Below are 26,571 nucleotides of genomic sequence, written 5' to 3'. Positions count from 1 at the left end.
AAGCTAAGTTGACAGAATTCCTCATATGAAAACAGAAAAAAGAAAATTCAAAACTATACAATGCTTATATAAAAGTAAAGACATACGTATGAAGCTGTATTATACAACGTAGCACATCAAAATTTCTATCTGGTTGGTATCAAACTCAAGAAGCCAAGTTTTTATTTTTTTTAAACACAGATCTATTAGATCCAGATCTCGTATGTTTTCTGGAAGGGAATTAAAGTATTCTAGACAAATTAAATGAAAAAGGGCAGAGCTACGCCCATTTTGAAATTTTCTTTTATTTTGTATTTTGTTGCACCATATCATCACTGAAATTGAATGTTGATATAATTTACTTATATACTGTAAAGATATTGAATTTTTTGTTAAAATTTGACTATTAAAATTTTTTTTTTAAAAGTGGGCGTGTTCGTGATCCGATTTTGCTAATTTTTATTCAGCGCACACATAGTCATATGAGTAACGTTCGTGCCAAATTTCATCATGATACCTTCAACAATTAAATTATCTTCTTTTAAAAGTGGGCGGTACCACGACCATTGTCCAAAATGTTACGAATTTTCTATTCTGCGTTGTATGGTCAACCCACCTACCAAGTTTCATCGCTTTATCCGTCTTTGGTAATGAATTATCGCAATTTTTCGGCTTATCGAAATTTTCGATATCGAAAAAGTGGGCGTGGTTGTAGTCCGATTTAGTGTACATAAGTGGGACCTACAAAAGTGTTTACATATACACCTTCTAGTAGAAAAATAGCAACACAACTTACTTGCAAACTTTGTCAGTTATTTATTTATTTTATAAAAACATTAATTGTATTTCGAAAACTAATTAAAGCAATTTTTAATTTGTATTTTTTTTAATTTTCACGGCAACAAAATTTTTTTTTAATATTGACAATTTCTTTTAAGTTTTGAAGCTCATTTATATTTTCAATAAGTTTTTTACTCAAAAATTTCTTGTGTTTATGTTATCTCTTACTTTTTTTTCACAATTACCACCCACTCAGCATTTAGGTGATTAAATTTTGAATTTCCCCACAAATCAATACAATTTGATTACTCTATCTGACTAAATAATGAGTTATCATACAAATGAACAAAAGAAATAATCAAATATGAATACTTTTGATGATCAAAAACTGAAAAACATTTTTCGATCACTTTATGGAATCATTTTTGAAGTCCTTCTATGATTAAAATTTAATATTTCATAAAAATCAACAAAGATAATAATCAAATATGCTTACCTTTGATGATCAAAAACTGAATATAGTTTTTCAATCACATTTTGGAATCATATTTGAACCAAATGTGTTTACTTTAGGTGATCAAAAATTTATAATCATTTTTGATTCAGCTTTCTGAATCTTTTCTGACTATATTTGTTGACTGAATAATGAATTTTATAGTTGTTAAAATTTTAGTTTTCATTGAAAATCTTATTTTTTTCACATACACGCATTTTTTCAATCATGAAGTTCAGAAAAAATATGTAGTATATAAAAATTTATTATTAATATATTCTTCAAGACAATATAATGCAAATGCTGCACGTAACCGAAGATGTCCCCAACCATTTGTCCCAGAAAATACATAATGGTTAGACAATACAAAGGTTGTGAACTATTTGCACCTCAGGTAAGTGAAACTACCTTGACATACCTGGATACGGCTTCAACATACCGTTTCGGGTCGTATTTTAAGATGACGATCATAACTGATGTTGGATGTTGTAGTCGCAGGTGTATATCGTCAAGTTTGTTTGCGAGTTATCTGGGGTTCAAATATTTCACTTCCGCAAGCTTTCTTCCCGTGATGAAATAAGATTATTATGTAGATTCTTATTTTGAATGAGATATGAAGAATAAATGCATGATAATCGCATTCAAAAATCTCAACCAAAACGATTGAAATATGTTCACGAATATGATCAGAAAATGACTGAAAAATGGTCAAATATTACTCTAAAACAATTAAAGCTCAATTTTACAATGATATCAAATATGAATAAAAAGCGTTTCGAAATATGAATCATAAATGATTATTCAAGAATAATCACATTTAACGTTTTTAATAATATTGGGGTATGATATTTAAATATTTTTTGATCAAAATTTTCAAAAAATGCTGGCTGGGCAATGGAATTAATTAATCTAAAGATTGTCAAATCTGTTTTAAAGTGGTATTTGTGATTTCAAAGCTTTGCCAGTAAAATTAACAGACCAAATTAAAATGGACTGTGAGCAGCGTAATTGTTATTTTTTTTTTTGTTTACAATTATCTATTTTTTTTTATACTGTTTCGAAATTGGTTAACATAGTAATGGTTCTGGTTGTTATAGCGATCACAACACTGCCCGAAGTGTTTTGGGAGTGTTATTGATGGTCCATTGCCGGTTATAGATTCGGTAACAAGCACTAATAAAGTATAAGCTCGACCGTCTCGATAAAAATAATTTTAACTGACATTTTTTTGCTCAGTGGTGTACATATGTATTCTACACAATAAGGGTTATCTCACTTAATTGTCTGCTGGTGTAAATAATGCTATGTTCAAACAGAAAAATAAATTGAGGCTATTTCGATTTAAATTGCATGGTGTTCATACAACTCTATTTAGCTTACACAATAGTAATTTGATAGCTGGTTGGCTCATCTCTGCAGTAAGAACATGTCTTTGTTGAGACTGTCAAAATGTGCGTGTTGGTATTAGGTGAATGGAATGGAATGAAAACATAAAATTTTGAAATTTTTGTGTGTTGTAAGAAAATGTGTTCAATGTCTTGGTTTCATTTTGATTTTGCCATCTTCTTTTGACAATCCCTACTCCAGGGAAATGAAAGACATAAAATCAGCTGAAGAGATGAGCCAACCATATAGTTCAGCCATGCGTAACTGACTTTTAAATATACTCAATAAACACACTTTACAATGTTGCATTTGCAGTTTGAAACAATTTATTACGCAATTTTATTTAAATTGGCAATTTATTATTACAATTTATAATATGACAAATTGCGTAATAAATTGCCCAAATAGTATAAATTGCCAATTTGGTGTGTGTTTGAACCTAGTATAAAGGAAATATTATTGCACCAGTGCTAATCGTTGGCAAGGATTTGTAAGATCATAAATGCAACCATGTCAACTAATGTAACAGAATAAGCAAAAAATACAACCATGGGAATTAATTAATAGAATATGCAAAAATACATCACTGTAAAGGAAGAAAAGAGAAGATTGTGGACTTCCGGTTCATTATTGGATTGACGACTGAGGAATAAAGAATTAAGATAATTAATCCGGACGTTTCTGCTGTTTCATTAACCATCGAAGCTAGAAATTACATCTCAGGTGTGTTAACGAACCTCGCGCACTATTATAAAAAACTATTTTGTGAAATGGATGCTCGAGAGAACATTGTCAAGGTTTTCACTGAAAATAGTGTGGATTTCCCTCCTACTGCCAACATTATACAATTACGCAGATTACTGCAAAATATAGTTGGCGTGGGAGATAATAGCTCCGCAAATACGATGAATACCACTCCGAACACGAATATATTGGAGAACATTCCGGACGAAATGATTGAGATAAAAGCTGCCGTTTCTATTGATACCTCTGCCGTTTCAACTGTCTCTACTACCGATGTTTTGGTTCAATTCAATTCAACACCTGCCGTTCACGATATTTTTGCTGTCGCCACTGCCGTCTGTTCTGCCGCCGCTACCGTCTGCTCTGACGCCACTGCCGTTCGAACTGCCTCTACTACCGATGTTTTGGGTTGAATTCAATTCAACACCTGCCGTTAACGATGTTTTTGCTGCCGCCACTGCCGTCTATTCTGCCGCCGCTACCGTCTGCTCTGTCGCCACTGCCGTTCAACTGTCTCTACTACCGATGTTTTGGTTGAATTCAATTCAACGCCTGCTGTTTACGATGTTTTTGCTGCCGCCCCATCAAAATCTGCCCCAATTCACGTAAGAGCCACGACCATAAGTGTGAATGACGAACTGGTGGCGCTACGAAAACGTATGGAAATGTTAAAATTAATGAAGGAAATCGACGAGTTAAGAGCTAGTACTGGGGTACAACAGCAACGTAGACTGGATTTTGCCGATATAGAGCATGCTATTCCCAAGTTCAGTGGTGATGATATATCAGTGACGGTGGAACATTTTCTTCAAGACTTCGAAGAAGTAATGGAGTTGTCAAGAGTAGACGAACGATTTAAATTGCTGGCTTTTCGTCGCTGCCTGGCGGGAACAGCCAAAGTTTTCCTTACCACCACCAAAGCGTCAAGCTATGCCGAGTTAAAAAAGGCCCTTACGACGGAATTTGACGAGCCGATACAGAGGAACGAAGTTTATAAGATGTTGGGAAGACGCAAATGGGACAAAAAGAGCGAGTCATTACATTGCTACGTTCTATTGATGCAGACAATAGGAAAACGGGCAAACATATGCGAAACTGAAATCATCGATTTCATAATAGACGGCATAGGCAATGTAGTGCCAAATACACATCTACTGTTACCGGCCAAAACACTTGATGAGTTGAAGGTATTAGTGAGCCGTTTTCAAAGAAGATATTTCATAGTAGAACCAGACTAACATTTGTTAGAAATTAATGCCCCTATTACCGTTTACAACTCAACTTAGTTAAAGAAAGTTAATTATTTGTAGTTTTATTGTGTGAAAGCTCAGATGTCACAGATACACGGTGCTTCAAAAAAATTCGTCAAAGTCGAAAATTTTTAGAAAAATGTAAACACAAAATGTTTTTAGTAAAAACTAAAAAAAATAAAATGAGATTAGTCTTATAATGACATATTTAAGCATTAAATAACATAAACTAATGATTTTGATAAGATAACGTGGCGCTGCCCACTTATGATAAAAAGTTGTATCTAAGTAGCCACGTAATCAATAACTACCAAAATCGATAGACGTATTGTTTCTTTTAAATGGCAATACTCTTATAAAACTCAAATGTCCGTTTTTGGTGCCACAATAACAAGGTGCTTCAAAATTCATCGTAAAATTTTACATGTTTTTTTTTTAATTTACAAGCCAAATATGTATTTTATTAATAACTAAAAGTTATTTATAGTGGTTCAATGAAATTTTATTTGAGCTAAAGATTAAACAGCCAACTAATTTTGGAAAAAGGAAGTGGCACTGCCCATTTATGCTAAAAAGTTTGATCTTAGTAACCGCTTTACCAATGTGTACCAAACTCGATAGACGTATTGATTTCTATAAAAATTTAATACTCGTTTGAAGGCGAAATGCCTAAGCTTTAAAATAAATTTCATAAACTTTAGAGAAATGCAATAACGAAAAGTATATATTTATAAATTACTAAATTAATTCCTTTTTTTGAAATAAAAAATTAACTTGTACATAGATATCTTATTTTTCTGTAAAGTAACAAAATTGATTAGTAAATCTCTTTTTCATTGTTGTGATAAATAAATAAATAAACAAATTAAATAAGAAGTGAGAAACTTATTTTATCTTAACATAGTCATCGTCACTGGAACCATTTCTGAGCTATACGCGTCTGTAAGATCTTTTTGTGTTCTTACATACCTCATAGATGATATGACTGGATCAAAAGAGATAGCTAACATGTTGAAAAGGTCTTCGTTTTGTCTAACTCGTGATACTTTGCAGGTGTTCATACATCTATATCTTTTGTAGTCCTTGTTCTTAGATTCTTGAGCTTCTTCAGACAATTCTCCTAATGGTAAGCATTGGTACTCTATTAAATCTTTTCCATGTGCTAAAATTTTATGTACCGTTGGTGTAAGTTTCTTCTCAGGTTACTTTTGATGCAGCAACTCTGTAGTTTTAGATGCATATTCTCCAAATTTGGGTCCATTAACTGGTTCATGGCAGTTTAAAATATTTAAAATTACTCCCAATCTTTTCACAATATCTCTATCAACTCCTGTTATGCGAGCAGTCACTTCATCGTTTTCAAAAAATCTTCTTGAGGAGTTACCATCATTTGTATTTCCGTATCCATACTTTGGACAGTTAACTCTAAGGCCAATCTCTTTACAGAATGCATCCTGAATTATTATTTTTTCTCCTGTTTTGTTTCTCCTTACATGTTGTATTGTGGTCGAAAACTTCTCCTTGTTGTGGTAGTGTATAAGCCAGCTTCAAAACAAATTCCATACATCTTATCCTAGCATGCAAAGGAGATATTCCATACTCATAATTTAGTTCGTCAGTTATTGAATCATCAAGATTTTCAAGACCCCTTCTCTTATTTAAATAATATCGGGCGTCACAATATAGTTGATGACGGACGGGGATTTTTCCAATATTCTGAAGCTTCATCTTTTAGTCGTAATGGAACAATAGAAGCCATAAACATATTACTATCTGTAATTGTTTCATCGTCTACATTTATTCTTTGTTTATATACGCTTTGTCCTGATGATCCATCACAGCCCCACTTAGTTATCAAGGCTAGCTCCGCTGGCAGTGATTTCAACTTTTCTTCAGTAAAACCTTCAAGGAGTCGTGTAGACGTATGATCCATTAGGTTTTGTAGCTCAATTTCAGCTGATAATTCGGTTATTTCTTGGCATGAGTAATTTTTTTGTATCCAGGTAAAATATCGGCATTACGTTGCAATAATGACTTACGCAATATAATATATTTTTTCTTCGTTAAACCGATATCTATAAACAGCGCCAAAGCTTCTTCGGGAGTGTATTTTCTAGGTAGCGCATTTGGTGGTGTGGGAAAGCTGTTTTTGATCCTCGTCAGTCGCACTGGACTTGCTACCGCAACTGCTTCTGTTATATAAGACTTCACGTTTTCTTCGTCTTTTTTATATTTAATAGCCAGTGCTTCTGAAAGATGAGTCGTGGCCATAGCTTTTGTGGTATCAGACAGCTTCCTTTTCCTTGTGTAGGTAGAACACTCTTCTATGGCTTTTGTTGGTCTCCCTCTAGTTGGATTGGTTGACGTGCTAGGCGTTTCTTCATCCAAAAAAGTTTTGTCAGCTAGCCACTTTTCATGCTTACTTAGAAATTTTGAATTGTTACGATAGACGTCCTTCCATTTTCTTTCTATCATAATGTATTGTAAACCAATTTTTTCTTCCAGGCCTTCCTTTTCTTTAATGCTTGTTTCACTCGCTAATTCTCTTATAATAGCCTCAACGAAGTCCCGTCTTGACTTTGTAGATTTAAACACCGCAAATAGTTTCGAGTTTTCTAGATACATATTAAAATTGGCTTCGAATGTATTTGACTAAATATTAATCTGTGAACTATATTTAAAAATACTATTCACTTTATTTAAGTAAACATCAATACTCCATCATAATCTCCAAAAGACGAATGATAATGTGCATTGTATGATGGATAGCTTTATATACCTACTCAAATTATTAAAATGAATTTCAGGTATACAATTCGTAACTAAAAAAAATGTATGTTGTTAACAAGTTCCAATAACAAAAACGACCTTACGGCCGTACTGAATTATATATACCTGCCCAGGCGCGTATTTATGCCCAAGGTTGTTTAACTTTATTTGGTGTAAAAAGTGAAGTTGCAGCTGGACGCAGGTAGACTTTATGAATTTAGGTAACTGAATATTTCACAAATAACTACTGTTAATTTGACGGAGCACATATTTTAACATTTTTTTTCCACCAAAGTTTTAAAAACGGCCTAAAAATAGGCATTTCGAAAAACAGGTATATACTTATATACTTTTAACAAAAAAAAAAAAAAAAAAAACAATTTTTTTTTTTTGTTTCAATCCTAAATTAAATTATATTTAATTGCTATACAAGAAAACGACAACCGGCCGCCTTATTTACTCACAAAACTATTTTAAATACAACGAAAAAGAAGAAAAATTTCAAATTTTTCCCAATGTTGAAAATTGGCCAACTTTGAGCGGCTCTACCTGGTAAACTATAATTTTCTGCGAAAAAAACAGTTATATATTCTTGATCCCTGGAAAATTCTCTATTAGAAACATGTATTAGATTTAGCGAAGCTTTCATGATTTTTTTGATTTTTGCCATGCTTTAACGGCAGAGGCGCCACTGTGCGACGCGTCTTGACATCAGTATTAATAATCCGAAGGCGGAAAATAAAAATTTTAACTCGTTCAAAAGATATTAACGAAAAACCGAAAAAAGACCCGCGGGTACCTCCGAAACCGGGGGTGGGATCCATAGTATTTTTGCGCAGAATACCTTTCTGCGTTCGCGGCCATCGGCCGCGCTTATAAAAAATAACCCTGGGCTACGCCATGCCAAGTCCGGGTGTGTGGTATAACCGTGGCTACCGCCACGGTGATGCACAATTTTTTAGCAGTCGACCCCTCAACTAGACTTACCGAAATTATTTTGGTGTTGGACTGGTTTTAGATCTTATTGAGGAACATATTTGTGCGAAGTGGATTAAATCCCAAACAGAAAAAAATCTATTTTACTATAAAACAGGACTCTCAGGAGTAGTGGGTAGTATCGATTGGACTCACGTTCGCATAATTTCACCTATTTTGGCTGCATCCGAACTGCGGCCAGCCTCTTCCAACTTCGGAATGTCGCTCCATAAAGTCAAAAAGTTATTCAATGTATTCCTTCGTTTAAACGTTGTTTTTTCTATAAATCTGTACAAAATTGTTGATTATTGTTTGATTAAAAAAGGTTTAACCACCGGCTTTAAATTTTTTGTTTTTATTCGGTAAAGTTTTATGAGCCCGTGCACAATCTAACTCTTATCAAAGGTGGTATCAAAAGACGTGTTTCGATCTCCGTTTTTAGGATTTGAAGGCGGAAATTAAAAATTTTATTTCTGTCGAAAAATATTTACAACAACCCACAAAATGGCCCCGAGAGGGTCCGAAATATGAGACCCGATCCATATTTTTTTCCACAGAACATTTTTCTGCGTTGGCAGCCTTCGGCCACGATTTGTAAAAATAATCCGGGTGGATCCAATGCCTTTCTGTATTAGTGTGTACAAAAAATCTGACAAAATTCAACAACCACATGAAAATTTGAACCGAAATTATATGACAGAAATAAAATTTTTTTTTTCGGATTCTAAAATCGGAGGTCCAAACGTGTCTTTTTTTACCAACTTTGAAAATTTTTGTTAAAAATTGGGTGGTGAACCGTCTTGTAAAACCTTACCTTTTTTCAAAACAACTGCAAAATTGTATGAGACAACTGCTAGTAATCAGTTATAAGATTTTGACGTCTTTGACAACTGCACCAACACAAGTTTTTAAACGGTAATGCCACAAAAAGTTGTTAGACTAGACAACTCAACCGAGATTTTTTTGACAGATTGAGTTGTCATCTGCAATACCAAATTGCGAAATTTCAACCCAACCAGAGTTGAGTAATACGGTAATAAACGGTAATAGGGGCATAAGTTATACTGCATCGAGGTCGATTACAGTGTCAGGTTGTCCGAGCTGTGGCTCTGAGCACAAATAGCGAATTGTATTAGATTAGGTTTTAGATTTAGATTAGGTATTAGATTAAGAAATGTATGACAGTAAAAATAGAAATTAAGATAATGTATCGAGGTCGATACAGTTTCAGGCTGGCCGAGTTGTAAGATCATAAATGCAACCATGTCAACTAATGTAACAGAATAAGCAAAAAATACAACCATGGGAATTAATTAATAGAATAAGCAAATATACATCACTGTAAAGGAAGAAAAGAGAAGATTGTGGACTTCCGGTTCATTATTGGATTCATTGTGAATGATGACTAAGTGTGTTATCTTAAGCTGGAGTCATTGGTGCTTTATCGGTAACCGTATCGGTAACCTTATAACAGCTGATTCGACCAACCTTATGAGAATCAATGCAATCGATTATTGGTGCCGCTAAGGTCGTAACCGTATCGTAGCCAACCAATTGGGTTTTGGTTTACCGTCGTAACGATAAACAGCTGATTACGTTAGGGATACGGATACAGCAATACGACATACGGCACCAATGACTCCGGCTTTATCTGTCAACTGCCTGACAAGCTGTTCAATATGGCTACTTTTCAGCCTTTTAACAGGCTGTTCAATATGGCGGCGCCTATCTTCAGCGGGTGATAGAAAGAGATACAGAATGAGACAGCGATAGTCATTTACAAATCAGGTGATCCAATAACTGGAATTTTGACGTTTATGCAGAAGATATCACACTTAGTCATCATTCACAATGATTGGATTGACGACTGAAGAATAAAGAATTAAGATAATTAATCCAGACGTTTCTGCTGTTTCATTAACCATCAAAGCTAGAAATTACAGATTATATGTTTACTTAATATGTATTACACTAAAACTGAATCTTCATTCCTTATGAGGCTGATTTTTTTTAATAAGATATAATACTAACATTTCAACTACTGAGGAATATAACCTTTTCCCGACAGTCGCCTGCTAAGTGCCCTTTATCTGAACTTGTTTCAAAAAATCTCAGCGGATAATGTATTGAATTAATGCTGAGATAAGGTGAAACATTCGGTATTGGGAACGAAAGCTCGGACCAACGATTCGCTTCCAAACGATTTCGTCTATCAAAGGTATTCTCTACACTGAAAGAAATGGTGCTAGTAAAATCAACAAATCGGTTCTGTGGTTCTTGACTTAACGGAGATTCGGTGAAATTGATCGAATTATGGTTAATTCGACAGAGTTCTTTGTCAAGCGAACAAATTAGTTTATTCATTTCAACAGAAGAGAAATTGTCGCTCTTAAGTTAACAAAATTCTGTAAAATTGACAGATTTCTAACAATCTAACTGATTTTTCTATTAACACAACTGATCTTACTGGTCATTTCAACAGCGAACAATAGTCAATGCATGAGCAAATTTCAAAGAGAATTTTACGCTCACTGCGCTCTCTACTTCGTACTTATGACGATGGTGCCACTTGTTTAAAAAAACACCAAAATAAGAAAACCACCAAGTCGAAAAAACACACAAATTGGGAAAACAACAAAAAACTAGTTTTTCAGTTATCAATACAAAACAGAAAAACCCATTGTAAAAAAATATGCGATACCGGGACACCTATTTATCGGGTACAATTTGCAACTTCTCCTCCAAGCGAAATGCAAAATTGCGCCCCCTTGTAGCAAAAGCTTTGTTTGAACGAACAGGATTTTTCCAAAATTAGTAACGTTTTGTTCAAGTTTTTACGAATTTTCACTCACGCGAACGAATCTAATAAGATAATAAAAAACATCCTTTCTTAATGTTGACGTTTCCGACAGCGTAAAAGTTTGAGTTGTTTTGGAATCGTGAATTACCTTCCAGCGATTTCATTCTTTCCTTTTCTATAGCTTACAAGCTCTCTATTTAAAATGTTATGTCAAACAATTATACTACAAGTTTTGTTCAAATAAATAACGTGTGGCAACTCTACATGCGAGGGAACAAATTGAGAATAAGCAGTAAATTGACGCGCGGCGAAGCTCAAAATAAATTATAAAAAATAAAATTTGGTGAAAGTGCGTTTAATAAAACAAAGTTATAAAGTGTATAATGTTTAATTGTAAAGTCGAAATAAAGTTCTTGAAACCGTCGCCAATGTGGTTTAACAAACAGTGCATGCTCTTATTTTCGCTAGAGCATGTACTAACGTGTGTGTGAATATGTATGTAGCATATATACATATATATATGTAGCAAGCATGCGTATTTATGTATTCACATATTTACTTTTATATATGGCAACATACTTTCATACAAAGCTTTCGATGGTGATTCGCAACAAGTTTTGTTTATTTGAATTCAGATTTAAGTTATTATTATTTTAATTATTATTACTAAATATAGCAATAAAATCATTAGAAATGAAATGTACTTATGTGTAATTTATACAAATAAAAACAAAACTACGTAAGTTTAAAAATATATTTATCCGGCTTTTATTTTTTCCACAGGTATTAATGTCATAGGTATGAACAGAACACTCTGTTGATGTAAAAGTTTACGCTATTAATCTAGAAAAAAACGGAAATATCTGTTATTTCAATAGATTTCACTGTCAGTGTCATTTCGACAATAAACACTGTTAATTTACCAGTTTACGCTGGTTATTTCGAATGAACAGAAATCCCTTTCATATTAACAGTTTTGATTGGTATTGTTAGAGCGACAGTAATAATTGTTAATTTAACAAAACTATGGGTCAAGTATAATGAAACAACTTTTTTTGTTTATTTGACTACCAAAAGGGTCAATTACGAATCAACGATTTGTGCGCAGTTGATTCAACATCTTGTTTAGATGGATAAAAATTGACAGAAATTTCGGTTGAATTGACCCGTATTTCGGTTGATTTTACCAGTCTTTTGCTTTCAGTGTGTGGCGAAACGAACTTTCGTTTCGTAATAGACAATCAGGCCCAAAGTCTGGCATATGACCCTCTTCAACCAAAATTTAAAACAAGTAAGGAAGGTTAAGTTCGGGTGTAACCGAACATTACATACTCAGTTGAGAGCTATGGTGACAACATAAGGGAAAATAACCATGTAGGAAAATGAACCGAGGGAAACCCTGGAATGTGTTTATATGACATGTGTATCAAATGAAAGGCATTAAAAAGTATTTTATGAGGGAGTGGGCCATAGTTCTATAGGTGGACGCCATTTAGGGATATAGCCATAAAGGTGGATCAGGGTTGACTCTAGAATGCGTTTGTACGATATGGGTATCAAATGAAAGGTGTTAATGAGTATTTTAAAAGGGAGTAATCCTTAGTTCCATAAGTGGACGCTGTTTCGAGATATAGGCACAAAGGTGGACCAGGGGTGACCCTAGAATTTGTTTGTACAATATGGGCATCAAACGAATGGTGCTAATGAGTATTTTAAAAGGGAGTGGTGGTTGTTGTATAGGTGGTCGCCTTTTCGAGATATCGCCATAAAGGTGAACCAGGGGTGACTCTAGAATGCGTTTGTACGATATGGGTATCAAATGAAAGTTGTTAATGAGTATTCTAAAAGGGAGTAATCATTAGTTCCATAGGTGGACGCCGTTTCGAGATATCGCCATAAAGGTGGGCCAGGGGTGACCCTAGAATTTGTTTGTACAATATGGGTATCAAAAGAAAGGTTTTAATGAGTATTTTAAAATGGAGTAATCCTTAGTTCCATAGGTGGACGCCGTTTCGAGATATCGCCATAAAGGTGGGCCAGGGGTGACTCTAGAATTCGTTTGTGCAATATGGTTATCAAACGAAAGGAGTTAATGAGTATTTTAAAAGGGAGTGGGCCTTAGTTCTATAGGTGGACGCCTTTTCGAGGTATCGCAATAAAGGTGGACCAGGGGTGACTCTAGACTTTGTTTGTACGATATGGGTATCAAATGAAAGGTGTTAATGAGTTTTTTAAAAGGGCGTGGGGCTTAGTTCTATAGGTGTACGCCTTTTCGAGATATCGCCATAAAGGTGGACCAGGGGTGACTCTAGAATGAGTTTGTACGATATGGGTATAAAATTAAAGGTATTAATGAGAGTTTTAAAAGGGAGTGGTGGTAGTTGTATATGTGAAGGCGTTTTCCAGATATCGACCAAAATGTGGACCAGGGTGACCCAGAACATCATCTGTTGGATACCGCTAATTTATTTATATATGTAATATCTGCCAAGATTTGTTACGACCATTTTATAAAGTTTTTTCTAAAGTTATATTTCGCGTCAATAAAACAATCCAATTACCTTACCATGTTTCATCCTTTTTTTCGTATTTGGTATAGAATTATGGCATTTTTCGTAATTTTCGATATCGAAAAAGTGGGCGTGGTCATAGTCGGATTTCGTTCATTTTTCATACCAAGATAAAGTGAGTTCAAGTAAGCACGTGAACTAAGTTCATTAGAGATATGTCGATTTTTGCTCAAGTTATCGTATTAACGGCCATGCGGAAGGACAGACGGACGACTGTGTATAAAACTGGGCGTGACATCAACCGATTTCGCCCATTTTCACAGAAAACAGTTAACGTCATAAAATCTATACCCCCAATTTCAAAAAGATTGGTTAATTTTTGTTCGACTTATGGCGTTAAAAGTATCCTAGACAAATTAAATGAAAAAGGGCGGAGCCACGCCCATTTTGAAATTTTCTTTTATTTTTGTATTTTGTTGCACCATATCATTACTGGAGTTGAATGTTGACATAATTTACTTATATACTGTAAAGATATTAAATTTTTTGTTAAAATTTTACTTTAAAAAAATTTTTTTTTAAAAGTGGGCGTGGTTCTTCTCCGATTTTGCTAATTTTTATTTCGCGTACATATAGTAATAGGAGTAACGTTCCTGCCAAATTTCATCAGGATATCTTCAACGGTTGCCAAATTACAACTTGCAAAAGTTTTAAATTACCTTCTTTTAAAAGTAGGCGGTGCCACGCCCATTGTCCAAAATTTTACTAATTTTCTATTCTGCGTCATAAGTTCAACCCATCTACCAAGTTTCGTCGCTTTATCTGTCTTTTGTAATGAATTATCGCACTTTTTCGGTTTTTCGAAATTTTCGATATCGAAAAAGTGGGCGTGGTTATAGTCCGATATCGTTCATTTTAAACAGCGATCTGAGATGAGTGCTCAGGAACCTACATACCAAATTTCATCAAGATACCTCAAAATTTACTCAAGTTATCGTGTTAACGGACGGACGGACGGACGGACGGACATGGCTCAAACAAATTTTTTTTTCGATCCTGATTATTTTGATATATGGAAGTCTATATCTATTTCGATTCCTTTATATATGTACAACCAACCGTTATCCAATCAAACTTAATATACTCTGTGAGCTCTGCTCAACTGAGTATAAAAAAATATGACGCCGGGCGCTCTTTGAAACAAATTTTTATTTTGAACATTTCTTAAGACAGGTATTTTCGAGGCCAAATAGGGTTATATTTCACTCAGTAGTCGACTTACAACTTATGATTTATTAAAAACATATTAATTTTAATATACGTCTTTATTTTTATTTAAGAGCTGAATTCTTGGATAGTGTCATGTACCGCATGGGCGTCTTAGCAACACTTCGTTCACGTATACGTGGTGGTGCCGTTATTGGTGTAATGGTCACAGCTTCACACAATCCCGAACCAGACAATGGTGTCAAACTAATAGATCCAAAAGGTGAAATGCTAGAATCCAGCTGGGAGACCATAGCTACTGATTTAGCCAACGTTGAGGATAGTGAACTTGAGGCACATGTTGCAAAAATTATTAGTGAAAATAACATTGATGTTGGCTCATCGTCGAATGTATTTGTTGGTATGGATAATCGCTATCACAGTCCACGTCTACTGAAAGCTGTAGCTGATGGCGTTATAGCGCTAAAGGGAAATGTACGTGAATTCGGTATTGTTACTACGCCAATGCTACACTTTTTTGTAGTCGCAGCTAATACGAGAGGTGCTTATGGCCAACCAACGGAAGAGGGTTACTACGGAAAATTAATAACAGCATTTGAGAGTTTGCGTGGTGATAAGCTAGAAAATGGCAATTATCGTAATAAGCTCGTATTCGATGGCGCAAATGGTGTTGGTGCACGTAAAATGTTACAATTTCTGAAACGTATGCATAATAGCCTACAAGTGGATGTCATCAATAAAGGTGATGGCAAGATCAATGAGAATTGTGGCGCTGATTACGTTAAAGTAAAACAGATGGCTCCCAAAGGTATGCCAACTGTGGAGCCATATACTCGTTGTGTGAGCGTGGATGGTGATGCTGATCGAGTTTTGTACTTTTTCACTGATGATGCAGATAAATTTCGGTTATTGGATGGCGATCGTATAGCTACCTTAGTGGCTGATTATCTTATGGATATAGTGAAAGGCTGTGGTATTGATTTAAGTATGGGTTTGGTGCAAACAGCATACGCTAATGGTGGCTCCACTCATTATATTGCCGATACGTTGAAAGTGCCGGTGGCATGTGTACCCACTGGCGTAAAGCATTTACATCATAAAGCGTTACAATACGATATTGGTGTATATTTTGAGGCCAATGGTCATGGTACTGTTATTTTCAGCGACAATGCCAAAAGTTTGATAAAAGCGGCGTCGGAAACGAATGTTCATGCTAACATGTTATTGCAAATAATAGATCTGATCAATGAAACTGTTGGTGACGCAATATCTGATATGCTGTTAGTTGAAACGATACTAAATCATAAAGGTTGGGATGTCAAACAATGGTTAGCCACATACGAGGATTTGCCTAATCTACAATTGAAAATTAAGGTTCACGATCGTAATGTGATTACAACAACAGATGCGGAACGTGTTTGTGTAACACCTGTGGGTCTGCAAGAAGGCATCGACAAAGTGGTAACCAACTATAAACGTGGACGCGCATTTGTGCGACCCTCTGGTACGGAAGATGTTGTACGCGTTTATGCTGAAGCCGCAACAAAGAATGTAAGTATATATTTGAATAAGCTTTTTATCGCTGCACATTTTCTTTATCAAAAAGGTTAACTCTTATTTCTATTTTTTATAGGAAACAGAAAGCTTAGCTTATGAAGTAGGCATTTTGGTGCAACAATTAGCTGGTGGTATCGGACCTGAGCTTATACATCCTAGCAAAATAATAAGTGCTCACATCTAGACCTCATATATATTTCTTCTTTAACTGCTAATGTTGAACCGGTGTTGCCCTTTGCGGCGAAACGGTTTTTAAGCATTAAAATTCACAACGAGTTTCATGCCTTTAAAGTTACTTACATGCATATGCCCTAATTAGTAATAATAAGTAGATAGTAATCGATACGTTCATTTGCTTTCATCTGTTTTTGTTGTTGTTGTTGTAGTGATAAGGACACTCCCCGAAGGCCTTGAGGACTGTTATCGATGTTGATGGTCCTTTGATGGATGCAGATCCGGTACCTTTCGGTAACACGCACCATAAAGATCCTAGCCCGACCATCTCGGGAACGATTTGGTATGAACACATGAAACCTTCTAGGCCATACCGCCGTCCTGCTCCCTAGATCCATTTGGAGTTCGGGGTCGCCAGAGCCTCGCCTGTTAATAAAACTGAATTCGCCACAGGTAGGGGTGAGGTTGACAGTGGGTTAGAGGAGCGCTGGAAGCGTCTTGAAAGGGTTGCGCTACACAACCCCTTGAATCAATTTGGTAGTTTAGTCGCCCCTTTCGGCAGGCATACAGACCGAGGTTGTATCCTTAGCCCCCTAACCCGCCGGGGCATTTGTTTTCATCTCTTTTCTGTTCTTTTATTTTATTATTTTTGTGATAGCAGTAATATATTAACCCTCCGATAGATTGTGGCGTCTGGCCAGACGAAAAGGCTTTATTTTCGTTAATAACTTTACTGCTACCCACCCGATCACGAAAAGCTTTCGTGACTTTTTAAGTTTAGAGAGGCGGTCTTCATAATAATTTGGAAATCGATATTTTTTTCTTCTTATTTTATCTTTTTTGTTGCACCAAATTTGATTACGTCACTTTTTAGCGTTGTCTTCTGGCTAGACGAACACATTTTTAAGCCTATAAAACCTCATAGATCGAATTCATTTCAACATTTATCAATAAAAATTGAAACTTATTCCTGGGTAGTCACGGTGTGCGACGAGTTTTCTTCAAAATTCAAATAAAAACTCAAATATTTGTGGATAAAGTTCAAAGTGTCAAATTTCGTCTGGCCAGACGACAACGCTAAGATGTGTTGAATTTATTCACTGCTTATGCTACTCACGGTTAATGTAAATATACAATTTTAAATTGAAAGATTAAAAAATGATGTGGGTCATAGAGTGATGTTTTTTATGTAAGCGGCTATTCGTTCTTTTTTTTACTGTTTTTAAAACTATATTTCCTGCACGTTTTCTACATTTTGACAGGACAAATCGTGTAAACATTCTAAAATTATCTGCAAGTTTGCAAGCTAATATGAATGCCCCGAATGTTTGATATCGATAATATTGTCATGTCGTATATTTATAAAAAACGCAATGTTAATTTTATTATATTTAAGTAGTAAAATGCATTAATAAAATAAATACACAATGCTTTTTTCATCACCTTTTAGGCTAAAACGTTGTGAAAATGTCATATATATACGTACCTATACCATATTAAAAACAATGCATTGCAAAAATAAAAATTATATAAAATATTGTAACGAATTTTGGGAAAATTCCGCTTAGTTGAAATCTTCTGCTAACGTCCGAATCGCTAAACTGTTGATTCGGTATTGCAAAATGGTCTTTATTAGACATCTTTGGGAGTAGTACAATTATACTTCACAATTATACTTCACTTCGCAACTGATAGCGTGTTTAAATCAAACGGATTACTGACTACTCAGCTTACGTTGCTTTTATACTCTCCATCGCTTCATTCGGATATTCCTACTAAAGTCTAGACGTTTCGCATTCTGCTGTATCTCCTGCTTGTTAATTGAGCTACATATATGTATACCTATTTGGAGTTTATAATGTTTCTCTTATAGCCATACTAGCAGACCCGTCAGACGTTGTTCTGCCCTAAATTTTGTCTATCTACATAAATTTTAATAAGCTTTTTCCGTCTAACTCTGCTCCCCCTCCCCCCACCCCCCTCACTTTTTCTTAATCCTTTTATTCACTCCTCACTCCGTCTTTTCGCTTCATCTATCTCTATCTTCGTCTCACTCTATCTCTTTCTCAGTCTGCTTCTCCTTCCATCTTTTCCCTTCTCTCAAGTTTTTCCCATTCTTCTTCATCCCTTATTTCCAGGCAAATCGAATAGGACGTATTAAATAGTTATGTGGGTATTATTAATTCATGCCTTTATTTCGGCTTCGCATGCATATTTATCAGTTTTGCCAGATTGATGCGACTAAATCGAATATCACAATGAAAATTAGTCTAAAACTCTCAGCAACGGCTTCCATTTGATATCCCTATTACAAACACATTCTAGGGGTATCCGGGTCCACGTTTTGGCCTATATCTTGATACCCTAGTCACCCAGCAGTATAAAAATTACTCGGTACTAAAGCACTCATCAACAGCTTCAATTTGATAACCATAATGTAAAAACACATCCTAGTGTTACCCTGGTCCATGTTTTGGCCTATATCTCGAGACCTTAGTCACCTATAGGTATGAAAACTACCCTGCACTAAAGCACTCATCAACAGCTTCAATTTGATACCCATAATGTAAAAACACATCCTAGTGTTACCCTGATCCACGTTTTGGCCTATATCTCAAGACCCTAGTCACAAATAGATATGAAAATTACCCTGTACTAAAGCACTCATCAACAGCTTTCATTTGTTATGCTTCTTGTATAAACACTTTCTAGGGGTATCCGAGTCCACGTTTTGGTCTATATCTCGAGACCCTAGTCACCCAGCGGTATGTACTAAAGCACACATCAACAGCTTCAATTTGATACCCATAATGTAAAAACACAAAAGTACTCATAAACAGCTTCCACTTGATACCCACATTGTACAAACATATCCCAGGATTACCCAGGTCCACGTTTTGATCTGAAGACCCTATCCAGAACGGGATAAAAAGTATTCTATGTCTGTCTTCTGGTTCTAAGCTACCCGTCCACCAATTTTCAGCCAAATTTCAATAGATGTATGCATTCTTAACCATTTATGTTGCATTAACCATTTATGTTGCATAAATATGTATGTACATACCTATCTCAAGCTGATATGATATGAAAATACATACATATGTACATTGATACATGCCTATAAACCTACGCCCGAAGTTAAATAACGCAGCGAATGCTATGTACATATGTACGTATGTGTCGCATCAAGCCTCACTCAAAAGCAATTAGCGCGGACATTTCACAGCGAACAAACACACATACGCATTTTTTGATAAAAATGTTACTTTTGTTTAAACAATTTGGTTGATATAATTTTTTGACAATTCCAGCCATTTTGCTCCCAAATCGAATTGACATCCGTTAACTGTGTTGTTTCTTTGCATTTTTCGAAAAATATTAGTAGTAGAAATAGGAAGCAATCAGTTTACAAATACCCGATAAGTAGTGAACTGCATAATTCCTTAGAACATTTATTTAAATTTTATGATTAATTTATTAAGTATGCCATAGGTTTTATGAAAAGCACGGACACCAAGGATCGTACACTTTGATAAACATATGAACATATGAAACCTAAACCACTTCAAAAACTCGGCTAGTAAATCGATACACTTAAAAATGTTACTAAATAATGGAGATGCCATAACGAAATATTGGTACATTGAGCATGTTAACTTATTCATTCCGTATGTTCGGAACATTCGTCTCCATTTAAGAATTTGGGGAATCGGTTTATATTTTGAATATTATGTATATTCGGACCTCGTGCGGTAGTATCAAGCGAACGTGTTCCGAATATTCTAAATTAACGTTTTATCCGGAACACTTCCATAAATACTTAACGTAAAGGAGCTTTCCGAAAGAATCAGAATTAAATACTCCCTGTGTAGCAGGACCACATAAAAGCTGAACTCTTTTGTCAAAGTCAAGACCGGAATATAAAGTTCTAATACAATAAGCCATTTTCTTTTATTTTTTTTGTGTCAAACTATGTCGGCTGCGTTTTCAATATCGTCCTATCTCAAAATATTTTTCAGAAACTTCCCATTATTAGAATTAGATTGAAGAACGCCTCACAATGCTTTTCATTAACTCCCTCTTATATCAAAATGCATTGAACTTATGCTCATATAGGGAGTTTTTGAAACATATTTTGATATAGTGTATTTTTGAATAAAATTCTAAAGGAACATAGCTCTTTATCAATTCACGAAATATTTAAATTAAAAATTAGAAAATGAATTATTTCATCCAAAACCTGCTGACATTTACAAATTTGTTATCAGTACTAATATACTACTAAAAGTACTTTTCTACTACAATTTTCGCTAAAGGGGATTTAATTATTACCCGTTTTCCTTACTTCGTAATAGCAACCCGTCCAGATTTTTCAATTTGGGAGTGTCAAAGCTCTGCCGTCATTGAAGAACAAACCTCTAGTAATTGAATCATGATCAAGCAAGATTGAATCATGGGAATCAAGTATTTTTCGTGATGCAAAACGAAGGTAAATATTTCAAAGTTTTACTGAAAAGTAGAATTTTTAAATCCATCCATCCGTTTATGAGTTATAGCTGTGTAAACAAAAATTTTATGATTTTTTACTACATTTTGGCAATTTGCCACGACCCTATAATATATACCTTAAAATTATATTAACTGTACCATCTCACGTAGCTAAGCTTTCAAATGCAAAAAACCGTTTTAAAATCGGTGAAGTTATGTGCATACATGGCATTTAGCGACTTTATTTTATAAGATTTATAGATAGATGCGTGTGTATATGTGAGCACCACTTCGGCCGATGACTACAAGCGATTGCGAGCATCTCTCCATCGCCTTGTATGTATGAGCGTAAATGATGATTGATTTGTTTACGTTCACCAAGAGTGGCAGCTTGCTTTATTGTTGTTGTGTCTTCATTTAACAACCGCTTAGTGATGTTAGTATCACTTAGTGATGCTAATATTCGTCACAATCAGCCCTATTCTGCACTTGGAACTGAACTAAAATTTTCTCAGTTTGGTAACTTTGCTATCCTGCGTTCCGTTTTCGTTCAGTCCATGTTCAAAAGTCTCGATTTGATGTATTCTGCATTTCGAGCGGACTTCCGTTTTTCCCAGTTCCAAATTAGTTGACGGAGATTCTTTTAATTTTTATTTTCGCAATTTTTTAAAAAATATGTAAGTAAAATATACATTAATGTTTATAAAAAATATTTTAAAAAAAACTTTATATTTTTTTTGTGGTTTTGCAGGGCAACAAGTGCAACACCAGAGCAATACGACAAGTTGTTGGAAATGCTGTCAAGAAAGTGACATTGCGCAAGGGTTCTCAAAAAGGCCTAAAGAAGAAGTCCATTGATTATACTGAATTTAATGAATTATTTTTTATTAAAATTTACAGACTTTTACAAATATGAAATAATTCAACTTCTTATTTATTGGAATATTATCAAACCAATTCTAAATATTCTCGCGGAATTTTGTTCTCGCTGATTTTTTTATTCCCGCGGAAAAATTCCTCCAATTCTTTTCTCCTAGTGAGAAGAATAATTGGGGAATAGGAATTTCGAATTTTCGAAGTCAGCTGTTTTGTCAATTGAAATTTCGTTGCGCATTTCTTATTTTGTTTAAAAAATTGTAAAGTTTAATTATTGTTGCCAATTTGTTTGAAATTAAGAAATAAGGTATAAACAATGCACATTAAGGCATTTCATGTGGTATTCACTGAAATGAGTAATGAATTGGTGCAACAGCAACATCAACAGAGGAGCATAAGAAGAAGACCGGCGGGATAACACAAATCAGCCGGAGTTGCCTGCATTCATTCTGTAAAGCAATTTTCTGGCGGCCAAGTCGAGTTGAGTTCGCCTTTCGCCATATGCCTAAATCTATTTAAGCCTTAAAAAATCCTTGCGCAATTTCTGGATGGCTGCATCAAATATACGAAGAGCTTTTCTGGCGGCAAAGTCGAGTTGAGTTCGCCTTTCGCCATATGCCTAAATCTATTTAAGCCTTAAAAAATCCTTGCGCAATTTCTGGATGGCTGCATCAAATATACGAAGAGCTCTTCCGTTGCTTATGATATATTTTTCGACTTAAAGAATATTGTTGTTGTTGTTGTTGTTGTTGTATTAACAGTGAGAATATTGTGGTAGAATGTAATTACATATTTTATACAAATTTGTACAAATAAGTGTTCTTTCTTAAAATAACATTTTCCTTTAACTATTTTGATACATTCCCTTTAACTAGTGAAAAAACTCCTATGAAATGGCAGAGAAATCTCCCTCTCCCTCACATTCATAATACCTACTTTTCTCCCATAACCGGTTTCCGCTTTTTCGAACATTGTTCAGAATAGGAGGAAAGGGAGAAGTGAAAAAACTCACAAGGAATTTTTATTTAGAATACGAGGAATGGGAGAAGGGAAAAAACTCGCACGGAATTTTCGTTTATAATTGGGCTGTATATGTTTTTACAACGAAGTGAGTATGTTGTTGCGAATGCGATTGGCTACAGCAATATAATAATTATCACTGCTATGTTCTTCTTCCTCCTCCTGAGGGCTTCCTGTTTAAATGTATGAAAGTTTAGCACTTTCAGCACCAACTTACAATTCATCACTCATCCTGAGTGGATCACTGATGTTGCTAAATCTCCGTCTTTCTACTCTCACGTCTACATTGTGGGACGTATTGTCCTCCTCTTCAATTAAAACTGCAACGGTTAATGTTTCCATAATTTATTTATGTTAAATAACGAAATATTCACTAATTTATAAATTTTTCACAAATATTTCTTTATTTTGTTGTGTTCTAATTTCATCAATTTCTCACAAACAGCTGATTTCGAAAACTCGTTCATTCTTCCTCTTCTTTCGATTCAAACGGAACTCCGGATACCTACTTTCATTTCAAGCGGAGCGGAGAACTGAAACGGACTTGTAATGGAGAATAGGGGTGAATATAATTAACTAAATAGAATTAGGGTAACGTTTTCCGAGACGATGCACCACCTTTTATAAAAAATTTTTAAAGGTGGTATGCGTTTCAACCTCCGTTTCTAGAATCCGAAAGCGGAAGTTAAAAATTTTATTTCTGTCGAAAGGTATTGTAAGATGGTAACTCTGAACAAATAGCGAATTGTTTTAGATTATAGCTCCGACACAAAAGCAGTTCTTCATATAGATGAGTTTTACACATGCTTATGCGTTATGAGTAGAAGAATTTGACATTTGCTTTGGTTAAGGGTGTTGGCACACTTTGCAAGTGAAATAATTTTTCCCACTGGTTGGTAAATTTTGTAACATTTTTCGCAATTAAAAACTGCAATATGTATAACAATCGAATACGACACAAAATATGTTAGCAAGTATTTTTGTTGTATAGGGAGAATGTTTACATCAGTGCTTCACGAAATTTTGTATATGAATGGGCAAGGTGTAATAAACTGCAATTGCCAAGTCTGAAGTTCCTTCATATTTACAAACGCAACATCTTGGTTTACCCCAAACCGGTGTTGGACCCACCCAGGGTTATTTTTTTAAATCGCGGCCGAAAGCCGCCAACGCACAAAGGTGTTTTGTACAAAAAAAAACTATGGATCGGGTTTTTTGTAAGTATCTTTCTACAGAAATCAAATTTTTAATTTCCGCTTTCGGATTCTAGAAACGGAGGTCGAAACGCGTTCTGATACCATGTACATACATAAAATAAATGCGTTTTACTCAATCTTATCCATTATAAGTAGATTGCACGTATTTTTATAGAGAACGGTTGATTAAGCGACACTGGCGCCATCTGACATGGAAAAGTTGCCAACTCCCAACTTTGCAAGTGAAATTATTTTTCCCACTCGGTTACTTTTCTAACTATTTCGCAATTAAAAACTGTAATATAAGAAATGAATACGACATAAAATATGTTAGCAAGTATTTTTGTTGTAAAGGGCGAATGTTTATAACAGTGCCTCGCGAAATTTTGTATGTGAATTGGCAAGGCGAAATAAACTTCAATTGCCAAGTCTGAAGTTCTTCCATATTTATAAACGCAACATCTTGGTTGATTGTGTGGATGCTAATGGAATGCATAAGCTTGTGTTAAAAGCATCTATTTAAAAAATTTCACTGTGCCGCGGTCTTTAGTTTCTACCATGGTACAATAACCAGGTAAAAGCATTGGAGTTGCATTTTACATGTTTTCATTCGAAGGTGGTCATAAAATGTCAAAGTTTGTTTATGTTTACATTTTTTGTTTATTTACTTTTGATATGAAAATTTATTAGGTAATTCTTTACTTTAGCTCACAACTACTAAAACTCGTCGAAAAATATCGTGAGAGGTGTCAAAAGACGCGCTTTGGACCCAGGACCACGAATCCGAAAACGGAAATTGAAAATTTTATTACTTTCCAGATATATTTACAAAGTTGAAAATTGTCATGTGCCTGTTGTAATTTTGATGGTGTTGTGTACCCACAAAAAAATCTGTGGGTAAAAGTGTTTTGCGCGGATATAGATTTGGTCTCCCATGGTAATTTTTTATAAGCGCTGCCGAAGGCCGCCAACGCAGAAAGGAGTTCTGCGCAAAATTACTATGGATCCCACCCCCGGTTTCGGAGGTACCCGCGGGTCTTTTTTCGGTTTTTCGTTAATATCTTTTGAACGAAATAAAATTTTTATTTTCCGCCTTCGGATTATTAATACTGATGTCAAGACGCGTCGTCACCTCTCTCAACTAGACTATTACCTGCGCAAAAATACTATGGATTCCACCCCCGGTTTCGGAGCGCTCCTGTGCCATTTTTCAGTTTTTTGGGAATATTTTTGACAGAAATAAAATTTTTAATTTTCGCTTCGTCGTCCTGAGTCCAAAACGCATTTTTTTGACACCTCCCGATATTTTTGCACGAGTTTTTGCAGTTGTGAGCTAAAGTAAAGAATTACCCCGCAAGATCAAGGAAGAGGAAAAATTGGGAAAAAGCTTGTGGCGTTAGCTTCCCTAAAATGGCTTAATTTTTTCGCTCCATTTTCAGGCCTGTGATCTTATTGTGGGAGCTCAGAGAGTAAATTTGATGCCCAACTCCACTCCATCGCTATATTTACCGTCTTTGATGTAAATATTGTTTCCCGAATGTTGTAAGATAAAAAATATAATATAATTTTATGTATGACTTAGCAGTGCTAATCAAGAGTTTGTAAAAAACGGATGTTGTCTCATCGTCCCCAACGGTCATTCCTATAGTTATCTACCAAAATATCGGACAATACTTTCGCCGCTACAACGTGAAGGAAGGACGAAGGATAAATAATAAAGTCCCTTCTACATGTTCGCTTTTTTTTTAAGTGACACCGTTGGAGCGAGATTTTTTAATACTTCGCACGGAACAGCTGCAGCACACAAACGGATATGCATGATGTACCACGAATAAGCCGTGAAACCCAGACGCAGTAACCTCCCCTAGTTTCAGGGCCACCATTAGTTTACAAAGAACGAAAATATGCTATACAAGTATACGCAAAACAGCCCTTATCAGGGCCACCACTAGTCAACAAAGAGAAAAAAAATGCTAAACAATTATACCTACGAAAAGCGGCCCTCATCAGGGCCACAAACAGTTTAGATTTACTTTTGGATTATTTATATCATCCATATGATGACAAGAAAAAAACTGGAGTATAACCGATACTGAAGTTGAAAACGGAAATATTCCAAGCCGAACTTTTACCGTAGCAGGTACCGATACCAGATCCAACCTAAAGCCGAAATTGCTACAAAAGCCTCCTGGCTAGAGCCAGAAGGAAAACCCGGAACCGTAATTGAAGTCAGTACTACAACCGAACTAGTATCCAAAAATTAAACCGAAAGCAAAATCGGTTCCGAACAGAGGAGGCAAAAGAAAAATTGGATCAAAAAAACCATGCAATGGCGCTGAACCCGAAA

The 26,571-nt window shown here is 35.2% G+C and overlaps 3 protein-coding genes across 3 annotated transcripts in view; all 3 read left to right on the top strand.

Annotated features, from left to right (window-relative positions):
* Positions 1 to 15,134, top strand: part of Pmm2 (phosphomannomutase) — a 43,983-nt gene extending 28,849 nt beyond the window's left edge. The window contains exon 2 of the mRNA XM_067790096.1: positions 15,027 to 15,134. The gene's annotated coding sequence lies outside the window, so the exon portion shown is untranslated. The remainder of the gene's footprint in view (positions 1 to 15,026) is intronic.
* nst (phosphoglucomutase 3-like protein nst) overlaps positions 1 to 18,187 on the top strand; it is a 37,267-nt gene extending 19,080 nt beyond the window's left edge. Inside the window, exons 2-3 of the mRNA XM_067790094.1 lie at positions 15,027 to 16,464; positions 16,547 to 18,187. Of these exons, the coding sequence (XP_067646195.1) occupies positions 15,027 to 16,464; positions 16,547 to 16,654 (1,546 nt within the window). The 3' untranslated portion in view covers positions 16,655 to 18,187. The remainder of the gene's footprint in view (positions 1 to 15,026; positions 16,465 to 16,546) is intronic.
* Positions 1 to 26,571, top strand: part of LOC137253349 (ribosomal silencing factor RsfS-like protein, 312) — a 196,636-nt gene that overhangs the window by 36,449 nt on the left and 133,616 nt on the right. The window lies entirely within an intron of this gene.

This window comes from Eurosta solidaginis, chromosome 5 (genome assembly GCF_040869045.1).
Source record: "Eurosta solidaginis isolate ZX-2024a chromosome 5, ASM4086904v1, whole genome shotgun sequence".
Classification (NCBI taxonomy): Eukaryota; Metazoa; Arthropoda; class Insecta; order Diptera; family Tephritidae; genus Eurosta; species Eurosta solidaginis.
The sequence above is the reverse complement of the archived record's forward strand: the minus strand, read 5'-3'. Positions and strand labels throughout refer to the sequence as shown.